The sequence below is a fragment of the Furipterus horrens genome, unplaced genomic scaffold, assembly GCF_987537825.1.
Source record: "Furipterus horrens unplaced genomic scaffold, mFurHor1.1.pri manual_scaffold_3, whole genome shotgun sequence".
NCBI classification, from domain to species: domain Eukaryota; kingdom Metazoa; phylum Chordata; class Mammalia; order Chiroptera; family Furipteridae; genus Furipterus; species Furipterus horrens.
Window position 1 is genome coordinate 156107736 of NW_028327173.1, and position 15791 is coordinate 156123526.

Here is a 15791-nt window from a genome sequence, read left to right on the forward strand (position 1 = left end):
TAAATCAGTAAGACACTCTGGTCAGCCTTAGTTTGTGAGTGAAGCACCAATGGGATTATAAATATAAAAATTCGCTAATGAGACAGTGTTGGCAGATAGTTTTGCTAAAAATCTAGTAAAGATAGATGAAAATATAGTCACATATGCTCTCTCTGAAATTCCCCATTTTCCGTGATTACTAAATAAGAAAACTAGTATTTCACAAAGCTAGTTCTATATAATCAGTGCCTATTTGGTTAACCCTTCAGTGAATTCACTCTGCTAAAGTTATCGTTTTTTTTTTTAGTAGGCAGTCTTGTTCCTGCTTTATTTAGGATCACTCATCTAGGACACTGGCACGCAGCCATACATAGGACAGCATCATGTGGACAGCTTCTTTTCCTACTGTCTACCCTTCTAGAGGCACTCAGCAGCCAGGCATTAGAAACAAAGTAGCAAACTGCTACAGTCAGATTTTCGTTTCAGGCATGTTTTTATTTTTTATTTATCTATTTATTTTTTAGAGAGAAGGAAAGGGAGGGAGAAAAACATGGATGTGAGAGAGGAACATTGATCAGTTGCCTCTTGTATGAGCCCTGACCAGGGACAAACCCACAACTCAGGCACGTGTCCTGTTCGGGAATCGAACTGGCCACCTTTCACTTTTGTGGGATGACACCACTTGTAGGAATAAGACCAAAATCTAAGGAAATCAGAACAGATAATGCCTCTCTCTAAAGTATGTTTTGTCAAAACCAAACCACCTGGATTCTGCATATTCATTGATTAAAGATATTTTGAATAATCCTTTCCCAGATTTCCCAAGTTCTTTATCTGTGTATCTGTGGCTTCAGGCAAAGTCCCATTATTCCACTTGTTTACAGTGTTAGATTGTTACCTAGGAACCCTCCCTTCTACTGAAATAGTACAAACACAGCCTTAGGAACAGAGATGTCAAGATATCAAAATAAGCTTTTTGTTTGTTTTGAATAGGAAACAACCCCAGCTTTTACTTTAAAGATAGGACTCTGATTATTAATAGACTTACTTGCTGATGATGAGTGTTTCCTCTCCACATATCCAGACTCTCATGAATTCTCCATACATCTTGTTGTAGTAGTTGCAGGCGCTGCCAATCCCCATCCACAGGAACCTGAAGTGGGAAATGAGGGGCCCAATTCCCATACAATAGCCAGGACCTAGGAACATCATCAAATCACAATCAGCATTCCAGTAACACCAAAAAGAGCAACTGCTTATGTCACTGCTGTTCTTGTGCTTTTATACCCAAGTGTTCTTTCACATCTTCTGATATATATCTGTGAATCACTAAAATAAAAAAAAGTTTTAAAAAAGTAATAAGCTTAACTAGAAGCTCTTTACCCTCTCCATGAATAAAAAGTAATTAATTGTCCACACCATACTAGTTCCATTTAGTCTCAGTCATTTCAGTCTGAATGAACCAAGGTATGTGTCCAATATTTTCTTGCCATGTTAAATGGTGTTCAATGACTTTCAGAGACAGGTCAATCAGTCCGTGTAGTTACAGGCATAGAAACCAGGAATAGTGACAAGCTGATGATCTGTTTGGCTGTCTAGTTTTTTCTGAAACATTTGGTTTAAATCCCCCAGTTGATCTAATGGGTGGGTTAAAATTAAGTTGTAGTTTTAATGTAATCTTTTTATTAAGAGAAACATGGTAGGGAAAGATCCTATCCAAACAATGAACATCCATTTTTCTCCTTCAAAAAGAACTCAGTTTAAGAAAAGAATCTTAAGCTAAATCTCATTAGGCAAAATAAAGCTAAGACTTGAATTACACAATGAGTCTGATCAGTTTTTAGACCAAGGTTCCAGTCCAGTGGTGTGGTTTTGCTCAAACACTCTCATCCTTGTGTGTGTAGACAAACACAGGACTGTGGAGACGTGAATCTAGTGAATGACGAGGGAGTGTGCTCTTGCATGTATCAGAGACCAAATTTGGTAGCTTGATTTTGCCAGTGATGGTGAAAAGTTAGATAAACCTCTTTGGAATGGCTTTAGGAGTTTATTTATAAGTAGTAGATTTTCTAAATCTTTCTCCTTTTAGTCTATTCTGTCAATGAAATAGTTATAAAGCCAAAAACATGCACAACTGTGTGAGGTAGTACCTTAACTATATGGGCAAGAATTGTGTAGTAATAATCTAGATAATCTAAGCTTTTTCATCTAATTAGATGTTTAGTTCCAAATCCAGCATATAAGCTTTAGTTTAACTATGCAATAGCTTCATGTGGGCAAGACTGTTAGCTTTTTTTTTTTTTCCTTTAATGTGAAGGACTTTGTTCATATCCATAGAAGGAAAACATTTCAAAGAGTTCTTAATTTTATAATTGTTCTAATAACACTATAAGTAGTTGACTGTATAGAAAACAGTTTCATTAAGTTCTTAAAAATATTTGAATAAGTAGATCTGGTTGAATACATATTTCCTTAAAATATCATGAGATGTACTAACCTATTATCAACTGAAATATGCATAATAACAAAATACTTTGCTGGATAGTTACAGCTTAACATTGTAGGTGCTCATAAATATTTTGTGAATTTATTTTAAAAATTAATTAGACATGTATAAGGAATAAACTTTTAAATGCCATTCTTTTTTATAGTATTTTAAGATAGTATTTACATTTTGATAAAAATGGGAAAATATCTTTGTATTCATTGTATCACACACATTTATTCCAAATGAGGTCAAGCATCTGGCTATTTGGGAGTAGGTTTATTCAACATTTTACTTACTTAATATTTAGGCTCATGAGAAACAAAGACAACAAAGGCTGCACTTTTTGTTTTTTATCTAGAAGTTTGGTGCATTTAAAAAGTCTTAATATTTGGGAATCACCATTCAAATATAAAAGATGACAGTGCAGAGCTGTGTCTACTGATTGAGATGAACTCAACTTAGGTCGAAACTCCGAGTGTTCTAATCAGAAGAGAATTAGAGTTTTGGGTCCTAGTGATCAGTCATATGTCAGCCTAATTCATCCAACAAACACTAGCTCCAATTAGGGACTAGAGGTGGTATAATAAGTATAAGTAGCTCCCCATCAGAATTCTGAGCAGGAGAGGCAAGTGTGTGAAGTACAAAATCAGACATTTATGATGCCATGTGATTCTTTCATTTACATGTGTATCTTACACCTTCGAGCTGGAGAGAAGAATGCTGCAGGAGGGGAGAAACTTTGGTAGAATATTAGGGAGATATTCTGGTTGCAGCCACATATTAAGGCTGCTCTCTGCTTCTCAGATTTGGGAATGTTCATCAAGGCCTGCAGCAATTGCAGGAGCCATTTTCACCTTAAGAGGAACAGTAAATACTTCATTTTTGTATAAAGACAGCCTTTATGAAGCCAACAACTGGGACCTCTTGCCTGCTATCTAACCAAGAAGCTGTTGCATTTTGCACTCAGTATACAACCTAGAGAAACCTGCACACACAAATGTTCATAGCAGCACTATTCACAATAGCCCCAAATGGAAGACACCCCAAATGTCTTCCAACAGTAGAATCAGTAATCAAACCATGAGATGTTCATGTAACTGTACAGCATATGAACTATAGCTGCATGCCACCATGGGGATGAATCTTACAAGTATAATACTGAGCAAAAGAAGCAAGATAGAAAAGTAACTAATGTAGGATTCAATTGCTAAAAGATCTTAAACTAGGGAGTATTAAACTAAATTGTTTGGGGGTGTGAAATTAGGTGATAAAATGGTTTAAAAAGCAGGGAACGATTGTCACCTAACAGAAGCATGTTTACCTCTTTGGGGTGAGAGAGAGGGTGTGATTGAAAAGGCACAAGAGACATTTTTGGAGACTCTGGTAACATCGTATTTGTTGTCCTGGATGGTGATGACATATTTGTACACTATTTTATAAAATATTTTCTTAATGGGAAAAAAGAATATGTGTGTTGTATCTTTGTCCATGTGTCCCCCTGTGGGGGTGTGGTGCCCAGGGCAGAGAGAGGCTCAGGAGGAGAAGACCCATGTGCAAGGTTGAGGATGGCTGTGTATTTTGGGGGAAGGGAGAGCTGCCGGGTGCCAAGTAACTGGGAGTCCTGCACAGAGATCAGTGAACTGGGGGCATTTCCCACAAGTGGAGCTTCCAAAGCCCCCAAGGAGGGATGACTTTCCTCACCCAGACTCTCATAGCTCTCCCAGGCACTAAGCCATCTGCCTGTGTGTTTCATCTCTGTACCCTGCTCTTCTCCCTCACCCCCAGAACCTGATATAGCAGGGCCTCTCAGTACATGTGGGTTGAAGAAGTTAGATTTGAGTCCCAGTTTCATCACTTACTAGCTGTGCAGCATCTACCATCTTTATTTACCTTCAAAATGGGTACAAACACACCTCCCCTACTAGAGTGCTGTGAGGAGCACAAGAGAAAGTGGGTATGAAGTTGCTTTGTTGTGAACTGTGACTTAAACTTAAGAGCTTTGAATCATTATACCTTCTTAAACCCTGTTGGCTCTTGCTGACCCCAAGCTTCCTCAAACCTGTAAAACTGAGAGCCCAGAGAGCCAGTGGTTGAAGCGGACTGGCAAAAGTTCAGAAGTATTGGTCAGCAAGAACTACCCAACAAGGCCAATTTCCTCACTTTTCCTTCCCTAACCAGGAACCATGGGATCTCAGAGCCTGTGCCACTAGAGGACTCTGGCCAGACCTCACGTTTTCAAAGGGAAAACCTGGAATCAGAAGCTCTCAGGCTAGTAAAGTGATCATCCCCCTGGGAGTTAGGACTTCTGGTTGCTCCCACCACACACATGCTCCCACCTTCCTTACAGCTGGGGACCTACAAGCCATTTCCCTTCTCTGCACTTTAACCTCTCGTCTATAAAACGAGGAGCTTGAACTTCATGGTTTCTCATTCTTGTCAAAATGGTTTGCTGATCTAGGCAGATCACCTCTCTGGGGCTCAGTTTCCCCTTCTGTTAAATAAAAGTGTTGGGCTCATGTCTGTGACTCTCAACCCTGGCTGTTCATGAAAAATCACTTCGGAAGATTTTTAAAAAATATCAGCATGGGGACCCCACCTCAGATGTGGCTGAGAATCACAGTGCTATGTGACCTGTCAGTGTATGACAGCATGATGTCCCCGGCCCAAAACTGGTGGACAGGATGGGTTGCCACCTAGGCTCTTGATCCAGAGCATCAGGGATGTCCATTTTCATGCTTGCCCTTCTAGACTGACCTCATCACTCAGGGGTCTGAGGGAGTTCTACCACCACCTGCAGCATAAACATATGGGGAACTTGTTTAAAATGTACCCACCCCATCTCCACTGTTCATGGACCCTGACCTGGGAGCCCACTGGGGAAGAAGAAATCCAGTGAGAAAGGATTTCAAGTTAAAGACCATGGAAGAATCTTCCCTCAGACCCCATCAGGGAGTAGAGAACAAAATTAACTAAATGTTCTGTTAAATTGGACATTGAAATAACTTAAAATACCAGGCTGAATCAGACAGAGACAGGCAGTTCTCTGAGAATTCTTAGAGTCCAGACACAGGGCACTCTGCACCGGCCCCATCCTCCCACTATAAATCACACTATGATGAGGCCCCCCACACTTGGAAGTATGTATGGCTGTGCTCCTGAAATACAGCCTTACCGTGTATCTTATGGGGTTGGGGATAGATGTGTGCCATGAGGAATTTTCACTGGAAATTAAAGAACTAGTCTGATATATCTGATTAATTCTGAATAAATCTGATACTGGTGGAGGTTTCTATTGAATTTATCTGGGTAACTATATTATACTCTACTTTTGATTGACACACAGATCTTGTTGAAGATTCTATCAGAGTGTGATGTTGCAAGGGAATTGTAGTGGTCCCCATTCTTCTTCCACTGCCCAGGTCTCATTCAGTGCATCACCCACTCCTTCTTAAGTATAAAAGAAAATGAAGAGTGGGATAAAGAGAAGGCAGGGAGAAGGCATGCATGAGGCAAAGTGGGAAGGGGAAAGAAAGGAGTACAGAAGGCAACCCAGCGACTATTCCACCTTCAGAGCAAAATTGGAATGAATTTGAATTCAACAACCAAACAAAAAAAAACACCCAGAATTTTACCTTACTCCTCCCTGTCTTAAATTTACCTTAAAGTGTTTGTGCCAAGTCTACTTTACCAAAGCTAAGCACAGAGTAGAAGGGAATAGCTAAGGCATTTTAAAATACTTTCATTTGAAGAACACAGATAATTGGTGTAAAAAATTTCGCCTGAGTCTTCATTTGCAAATATTGCTGTGGGCTTCAGCCATCTCCCCTGGTTGTCTCTGTGTCTTTCAACAAAATTTTCTTTACCTTCATGGACCAAAAGCCCAAATAAATAATTTCCTCAGATACAAAACTAAATGACGGCTTACCTGGGATTGAAGAGGTGTCCTCATAATTCCAAACCAAAAGAAGAAACCCAGTAAGCAGCAGGATGGGCATGGTGGCAACAGGCACAGCTTCGGGCACCATGCCGGTGAGGTTATAATGCATCGGGTTCAGCATTTCCAAAACCATATTGTGTCTCTCAATCCCAGGGGAAGCGAGTTAGTCCTGTGGAAATCAAAGAGGCTGAAAAGTTAGAGAATCCCCCAAAAGGTACATCTAGGACTCCTCTTGCTTCAGAGGATGCAGTATTGTAGGGAGCTGTCCTTTGTTTTATAATGTGATTGGACACTTAGACAAGACAAATTTGACTTGTTGGGACAAGTCAAAACAAACTTGACGTGCAGCATTTCTGACCTTGATAAGAGTTTCAGGTTCATTTAGACACATGGTCTGATAGAACCTTATCATCTTGCCCTTGAGTGGGTAGAGTGACTGAATTCCCAATTGAAGCCAAATTTATTACCAAAATACAAGAACATGAAGCTCATTCCAGAGATGGAGTCATTTTGTGACTTCATCAGCAGATTTTGTTTAGTCAATCTTTTTCCCTTGCAGCCAAATCTATTTTTTTTCAAATCTATTTTTAAAAAGCAATGCCCAGCACCCTTCCTTATTCAAAATTATTTCCCCAAAGAATAAGCTTCTTGGTCATAGTGAGGCATTGTCAGAGCCCCCCATTCACTTGTCTATTGAATTCATTGTGATGCACTCAGGACAGTGAGGCTTAAGATCTCTTGCACCACAGGCTGAATTAAGCAGTGCTTGTGGGAGCCAATATCAATGGGGATGGGAACTGTGATAGGGGACACCTGTGCAAAGTCCTGTAGGCACACTAAAAATATTAGAATTTGTCCTAAGAGAAATGAGAAGCCACTGAAGGGCTTTAAGCAAGGGGTCAACAAACAAATAACCCATGCCTATAGTTTCCTTTTCCTTTCTAACTATTTCCTCTTAACTCCTGGCTTTTGCTTCAACTGCACATGATACCAGTCTCTCAGAGGTTACATAGGACCTTCCTACTGCCCAATCCACGCCTTTTTATCTTCATTTTTGTTCCTCCTGATCTTACCCTGTGGCACTGGGCCCATTTGGCCATTCTCCCTTCTTGAATTTCTTTGTCTGTGATTGCTGTGATAGGCCTTTCCTTTTCTCCCACTGTTCCTTCTTACTCCTCTGTACCTGTTCCTAGTCCCCCTGCAGTCCCCAGACTAAGTGCTTTGTCCTCTATGCTTCTTACCTCTTTTGAGAACTCATTACTTTTTCTGACTCAGGCTCTTATCACTGTTTGGGTCCCCCACCCCACCCCCCGGTTTCCTTCTTCGCCTTGTTCTCTCTTCCTTTCTTTTTTTTCCCTATACAAGCAAAAGTTTATTTAGAAAGTTACAGAGGTAGAGAAGTGAGCTGTGGAAGAAGTGAGCCAGCTGGGCTGCATGGGCTCCGGAAACAAGTTACAGAGGCAAAAGGAGGGCCCTTGGAGCTTAGGAGAAAGCCAGAGAGAATGTACCTGGGGAAGGAGAGGGGCAAAAGGCATGGGTGCGTGCACGTGGCGGTGGTGGGGAGGAGGGAGAAAGAGAGAGAGAGAGAGAGAGAGAGAGAGAGAGAGAGAGAGAGAGAGAGAGAGAGAGAGAGAAATTTATTTTTATTCTTTCTCTTAAGATCCATTTCTGAAGCCCCAAATGCCTAGTGAACATTACCATTTAGATGTCTCACTATCACTCCAAATTTATGTCTAAAACCAAATCCAACTTCCTCCTAACCTCCTCCTCCCACTTCAAGCATTTTTATACATCAGTTTCCCAGTCGTTCAACTTCAAAATCTTGTTTTTTACTTGCCCCTTACTTTCCTAACCCATATCCCTCCTCCCAGCCTAAACATGTCCAGTCACAAAGTTCTGGATATTCCCTGAAAATGTCTTGTCCCTGAGTCAAAGTAATTTCCTGAATTTCCTTTACTCCTGGTGCATATCTTAATTTTTATAAAGGACCTTAATCCTACCCTCTGTTCTGTTTATGATCAAAGCATATTCTCAGTGGTCAATTGAAGGCAAATTAAGACTCCCAGGTAGGATGTCTGTGGGTCAGTCAGGAGTCAGGGTTTGGGTGTGGAGAGCCAAGAAATACGGCTACATGAGGATGAGCTTGGAAGCCTCAAAGTCAACTGGAAGCAAACGGGTTTTTCGCAGGGGATTGCTGTGATAGGAACTGAGCTGAGAAACTATCTGGCAGCCGTGTGCAGGCCTGAGAGGAAAGGCCTGAGAGGGAGGGATCGGGGAGGCTACAACAGGGAGTGAGACTCTTGCCAAAAATTACATCGAACTCCCTAATCCAATTGTTTTCAAAAGCCTTTGTGAAAAATCCATTGGGGATTCTTGATGCGTCCTTAATCCACGCTGACAAGTCCCAAGATCTGATGGCCTCAGGGGCTATGCAGGTGACACAGATGAGGTGAACAGACTTGTAGCATATTATGGAGCATAGCCCTGTTATCAAAGTGTCTGGCATAATTCCAGACAAAACATCTCTCATGGGCACAATCTAGTTCCCTGCCCATTCGCAGCTTTTACTTAGTGTCTGAATCAATTGCCACAACCCAAAGAGCTGCGCGCTTGGCCCTAACTGTATCTTTTCTGCAACTGCCTTTGCCTAGTCACGCTTTGGTGCCAGTCACTCTCAGTGGCTTTATCAGATTAGCCATACACACCATTTTATCTAAGGATATATTGTCAGAACAAATTTATATTTATCCTTTGGAGTTGAATATGTTTTTGTAAGTTTCTTCAAATCCCTTACAGTATAAATACAGCATTAAATTTTTATTGAATTTATTGGGGTGACATTGGTTAATAAAGTTATATAGGTTCCAGGTATACAATTCTATAACACATCACCTGTATACTGTATTGTGTGTTCACCACTGGGCATTAACTCTTTAGAAGTTATCTCCTTCTATCTCCTCTCCTAAAAGGTGAGTTCCCTAAAGCCAGGGATACATGTCTGTCTCCTTCACGCCTGTATCTTGCTCCTAGAACAGCATCCAGACACTTGTACATTGTTGCTACAAACTTGTTGCCTGAGTTTGCACTGTTTCCACCTCTGTCCACATTTTGCTCCCTGTTGTAGCCTCCCAGAGCCCCTCCCTCTCAGGCCTGCACACGGCTGCCAGATAGTTTCTCAACTCAGTTCCTATCACAGCAATCCCCTGCGAAAAACCCCTTTGCTTCCAGTTGACTTTGAGGCTTCCAAGCTCATCCTCATGTAGCCGTATTTCTTGGCTCTCCACACCCAAACCCTGACTCCTGACTGACCCACAGACATCCTACCAGGAGTTCTTCTCAAGTCCCCCCGTCATCTGGTTCTGCCCACGGGTCTCCTGGGAGAGGTCTGTATCTCCCTTCCCTGAGCCTTCCCTTGCCTAAAATAAATACCCCACCTTACTCTCCATTTGATATGGGATATTCTTGTTTTTGACTGCCAAGTCACTCTATAACTCAGGGACCTGGAGAGTTTCATTAAACATTTACTAAAGACCCTGACTGTGCAAGGTTATACATTCAGAAATGACAGGTGGTTCAGTTGGTTGGAGTGTCATCCCCTACACCAAAAGGTTGTGGGTTTGATCCCTGGTTGGGGCACATACAGGAGGCAACTGATTAATATTTCTCTCTCATATCAATGTCTCTCTCTGTGTGTGTCCCTGTCTCTCTCTCACCCTTCCTCTCTCTTAAAAAAAAAAAAAAATCAATACACATGACCTCGGGTGAGGATTTAAAAAAAAAAAGAAAAAGAGAGGCATAAGGCCTGAGGAAGGTGTAGCTGACCATGAACTTCTACACCAAGGAAACATGGGCTATCGGTGGTTGAAATACACTTGGAGATCTTCTAATAACATAGTTCTCTCCATTGAAAAATGAATCAACAACACGAAGTCCAGGAAAGTAAGGTCATTTTTCAATGGTCACTTAAAAGTGTGAAAGGTTTACCCATGTGCACATTCTGTGATCTGATTTCTGTGCCTTGGCACTGGGGTCACAACACTAGAGGCTCCAGTCATTCTTCCCACAAAGCTTCCAAGTGAGTCACTGGAAGTTTCTTGATCTGAAGCAGGAGCAACATAATAGGAACCAAAAAGGGAAACCCAGAGAGATAAACATTGTGTGGTTGGTATGAACTTCTCTACGGGGCACCAGTAGGAGGCCTCAGCCAACAGCTCACCAACCATGCGAGGAAGACTACTGACAGTGTGTGAAAGGCAAGTTACCCTCTCAGGTAAATGTACAAGGTGCCCAAACCCAGATTTCACATGAGCATGCAGACCCAAAGTCCTGGGGCATCAGGCAGCACTGGAGCTTTTGAGGTCCCATGACATCAATGCATGTTTGTGGAAACTCCTTGCTTTGCAATAGTTTACCGGCCAACCTCCAGAAGGCCTGGCTGCCCTTTTATCTGTTTTCATTTTTGGTCCCATGAGGGTCTCCCCAATGGTATCTGCTATCCTCTCCTGGGAGGGTTTGTTTTAAAGTATTGTCAGCAGTGAACAGCTGAAAGCCTACTAGATCTTGATCACTAAAGGCCCTTCAGGCCGGGAGCCAAGGGGTGGAGTGTGGGGGGTCGTGGGATTTGAGGTCTATCATGGGGCCCTCAGATATCGTTGTGAAGGGGCTGCCCGACACCCATACATTTTCTCACTGGCAGGCTGAGCCTGTCTCATGGAGGAGGCAGAAGGGCAAGGCAACAGTCATTTCTCTAAGAGGTTTGCCACCCCTTCACTTTCAATTCAGTTTTGCAAGACCTAACATGTCTTGCAGCAAAGGGGATAGGGTAGAAGGATTTTTCAGTCCAATTTTGGCTTTTAACCTGAGGGAAAAGGCAGAAGTGACAATATCACAGGAGCAGGGTTTGGGGCCGGGGGCCCAAGTTCAAGTCTCAGCTCTGTAGCTAACCAGCCCTGTGACCTCATCCCCTTCCCAGGCCTCCCTGAGCCCTGGCTGAGGAGTGAATTCTCTCTATATCAGGACCCTGACATATGGCTTAAAAGGGAATGTTTCAGAGCTGTGCGCCGGTGGTGCTTGCTGTCATTCCTCAGGCTTTAAGGGCTCTGTGGTGCATGAGCAGTGTGACTCTGTGACTCTGGGGCAACAATGACAGGTCCCCAAGTGGGGCTGCTTAGGGCAGCCTTCATGCCACCAGTTGGAGAGGCCACCAAACCTCTTTTTCATGGCAAGATCCAGAGCCATTCCTGAGCTGCGGTGTTCAAGATTGGTCACACCAAGATCCCCAAAGGCCTTGTTTTGGCTCACTTTCCTCCTGGAAGGGCTGCAGCAAGCCAGCCCTGCGGGAAACACACCCAGCTGCCTCTGCAATGGATGTCTTTCATCATTAACCACAGCATAAATTCCTCCAAGGCAAAGACTCACATCTTGTTATCTCTGGGCACCCCCATTGAGGCTGCCATGAGAGCCTTGAACATCGAAGTGCTCAGTAAATATTGGCAAATGGACAGAGTTAGCGGGTTAAGTTTTTCAGGGCTGGGGTCATCCACGAATGATGCATTCACACAACCCCAGAGAAATGTTTCCTTACTCTATCTGTGATTCTGAATTCCAGCATTCTGCAATGCAGTGACCCCCTAGCCACCACCCAAACAGTCAGATAACAGCAGCCTTACTGGCCTTTTCATGTGAGCTTATCTGTTGTTTAATGAACAAGCTGTAAGGCCACAAAGATGGCCTAGAGTAGGCCAACCTCTGGCAAGGGAGCCACTGACTGACCCCAAGTGCTGGGCTTACTTAACCTCTCTGGACCTCCTTTCTTTATCTACAAAACAAGGGGATTGGGCCATATGACCTCCTCTAGCTCTGTGTCTGGTATCCAGCATTCTTACCCTCTATCTTATCTTCTTTGCCAGCCCCCCTCCCTGCCCCTAAGTACCTCTGCCCTTCTTCATCCTCCTCCATTGCACTCCTTCTGGACCATGGCTTTAGGCCATCCAGTGGTGCTTGTGGGCCCAGGTCCCAGAGCCACACGGGATGTCAGGGAACCTGGGGTGTAAACAGCCAGGAGCTCTTTTCATTCTCTTGAGAGCCTCGGGACCATTCGGAGAATCTACTGACAGCTGTGGAGCTGCATGCACCCTGGAGAGATACACTCAGAAATCAGTGAGCAGTGCTTTAAATACATTATGGGTTCCGGCTCCCCTGAGGCCCATGCACAGACTTCAGATTAACAACTCTTGGGTTAAGTTCTTTTCTTCACCCTCCACCTCAAGTTCCCAATGCCCCAGAGGCTCTTTCCAGATCAAAACCACCTTCACTGACCAGTAGAGTGTGGTGTCCAGGTTATAAGTGAATGAAATTTTCTTTGGGCATTTTATATTTCACAGGGACCCTAAATGCAGTGAAGGTTTAATGATAAGGCGATAGGTATACAGCCAATGGAACCAGTGAGAAAGATTTAAAGGGAGAGTAAGGGGCATGTCTAATACCCTGAGGTCCCATCTGCGGCCTTCCTCACACTGACACTGTCCCTAGCCACACGCATTAAGGCTCAGTGGACATTAAGCTCACAGGATCCCTGGGCTTCTGCCATGGAGGGCCCCACCTCATTGAGAGCACATGCGTGTGTACGCTATTGTGTTCACTGCACAAATATGATATCTTCAACATCCTAGCCACTGTTCCAGGCTCTTGAAATATAGCAATGAACAAAATGAGGTCCTTGCCCTCAAGGAGTTAATTTGGACAAGACAGGGCCACCCATATTACTATTAATATAAGTCAAATTACAAGTGTTCAACCAGAAGTATAAACAAACATGAGGGGAGAGGAGAAAATCATTGCCCTGGGAAAGTTGGGTATGACTTAATTGAGAGGCTAGTAAACCAGGGCAAGTGGAATAGGGGAACAGGACAGACAGTTCAATGGCAAAGCAGTTTATAGCCATCTAGTAAATGGCAAAATCCTAGCTTCTGCAACCCAAGACACTTAAGAGTAAATGGTTTACACTTCTCCTTCCTTATCAGAGGGCAAATAATTTAAATCACCCTACTCAGGGTGATAGATAGTAGAAATCTTATTAGTGCCATTTGTGCCAAACACAACCAAGGACCAATGAAGTTAAAGGAATAAATCTCATTTTGGTGCATCAGCATAGTAAAGCTGATGAATATTCTATTGAGATCAAACCCTAAAACCTCTCCTAACTCCCAGCCTTTAAAACTCTCAAGACTAAGGACCCAGGACACACTCTCCCTCCCGGGAGTAGGACCACGCCTTTTTCCCTTTCAGGCCTGCACCTCCTAAATTCTAAAGAGTCCCTATGGGACCTGCAACCAGGGGAGCAATGGGCAAGCAGCTCATCCGGGGCTTACCCCCTGACCCTGTCTCCAAGGCCCCCTTTTCTCTGACTTTTCAGAGAGCTGACAGCAGCCCCACTGTGGCTTACTTCTTTTCTGTAACATTTTTAGTGAGCCAAAGCAGCCCCGCCTAAGCTCTCTCCTGTTTCTTCTATCCTAAGCCCTTCCTTGTTTCATCACTCCCAGCCTTAACAGAGGCTCTCAAAATCACCCGGACTCCTGCTGTGAAATCTTTTCCTGTGCAAAGTCAAGAACCCACACACTACCAGATGGCTGGTAACATTATGAGCAGGACTTGAAGGAGCAGCATTATTTTACCATGTATCAAGTTAAGACTTTGCAAGTTGAGAGAGAAAAGAACTGGCAAGTGAAACTCACAGAGCTCCTGCATCCCTCTCCTTGCCATTCGCTTTCCTGGGTCCACATGGGCCCCCGTCACTGTGCGTTCATTGCTACAGCTCTACCTCAGTGTCTTCATCAGAAACTAGGGGAACTTACTAGTGTTTCTTAACATGGTAATGAAATAAAGCACATTGGGGTCTTATCAGGGTATCTGGCATGTAGAAGAGTTGAATAAAAATTGTTAGAGTTGGGAGACTTCTAGCCAAGATGGAGGCATAGACAGACGTGCTGCGTCTCCCTCCACAGCTAAGAGGGAATGCAACTGCCTCAAGACTGGAGATGGCCAGAAGTTCCAGGAGATCAAATTGCATGGAAGTCCAGCAAACAAGGATATAAAGAAGAAATACTCATCCAGACAGGTAGGAGGGGTGGACCCGGGGTGGGGAGGGTGCAGTGTGGTGGCAGTGGCAGCAGCAGGAGGCCAGCGGAAAGCGCAGTCACACATTTTGAAGGGTCAGGAGGGACACCTGGGGAGCATTACCAGCTCCTCACCTGACCTCGTGGCTCACGGTCCCAGCACTGGGGAAAATCAAGCCTCATTGCTTCTGACTATGCAGACCGGTGGGGGTTGGGGAGGAGGAATAAACTGACAGTCTGTCAGTGGAGTCTGCTTGTTTGAAGGGCCCTACAGTCCTGGAGCAACCACAGGCCCACCCACTCTGGGAACTACAGCCAGGGAAGCAGCTGGAGGGGCGCCGGTCCGATGTGGGGGTGGGAGAGGTGTCTGGAGGAGGGGCTAGTGCTGGGCGGGTGGCGTTATTCCCTCTCAGACCCCTCTCCCACATACAGCACCATAGCGTGGTGAAGCAGGTCGCCCTGTACTGACGAATCCCTAAGGCTCCATTCCTTACAACATAACTGGAGCGACAGCTCCTGCCTGGGACATGGAGGCAAACAAACACAGGAGCCTGTCAGAATGAGGAGACAGAAGTATGGCCCAAAAGGGGAAATGGATCAAGGTTCCAGTGGGAGAACTAAGCAACGAGGAGATAGCCAACCTAACAGATGAAGAGATAGACAACCTAACAGACACAGAATTCAAAACACTGGTGCTAAAGATGCTCACAGGCTTGACAGATATGCTTGAATATGGCAGATACATAAGAGAAGAAGTGAACGCTATGCTAAGAGAAATGAAGGAAAATCCACACAAAATCAATGGTAAAGAAAAGAAAACCAGGGTTCAAATCAATGATTTGGAACATAAGGAAAAAATAAATAAATAAAACAGTCAACCAGTGCAGAATAAGGAAGCAAGAATTGAAAAAAATGAGGAAAACTTCCCAAATTTTGTGGGGGAGATGGACATACCGGTCCGGGAAGCACAGAGGGTCCCTGGCGAGCTGGACCCAGAGATGACCACACCAGGATGCATCATGATTGAGATGCCAAAGGTGAAAGATAAAGACAGAGTCCTGGGGACAGCAAGAGAGAGGCGGAGAGTTGCCTACAGGGGGGTTCCTATAGGACTATCAGCTGATTTCTCAGAGGACGCTTTGCAGATAGGAAGGGACTGGCAAGCAGTATTCAATGTGATGAAAGGCAACCTGCAACCAGGATTACTCTATCCAGCAAGGCTATCATTTGGAATCGAAGGGCAGATGACATGCTTCCCAGACAAGGTAAAGCT

The 15791-nt window shown here is 43.9% G+C and overlaps 1 protein-coding gene across 1 annotated transcript in view; it reads right to left on the reverse strand.

Annotated features, from left to right (window-relative positions):
* The window catches only part of CYP19A1 (cytochrome P450 family 19 subfamily A member 1), a 31824-nt gene extending 25287 nt beyond the window's left edge, over positions 1-6537 (reverse strand). The window contains exons 1-2 of the mRNA XM_090271996.1: positions 6393-6537; positions 1028-1178 (exon numbers count right to left, since the gene is read on the reverse strand). Coding sequence (XP_090128122.1) covers positions 1028-1178; positions 6393-6537 — 296 coding nt within the window. The remainder of the gene's footprint in view (positions 1-1027; positions 1179-6392) is intronic.
* Positions 6538-15791: the final 9254 nt, after the last annotated feature.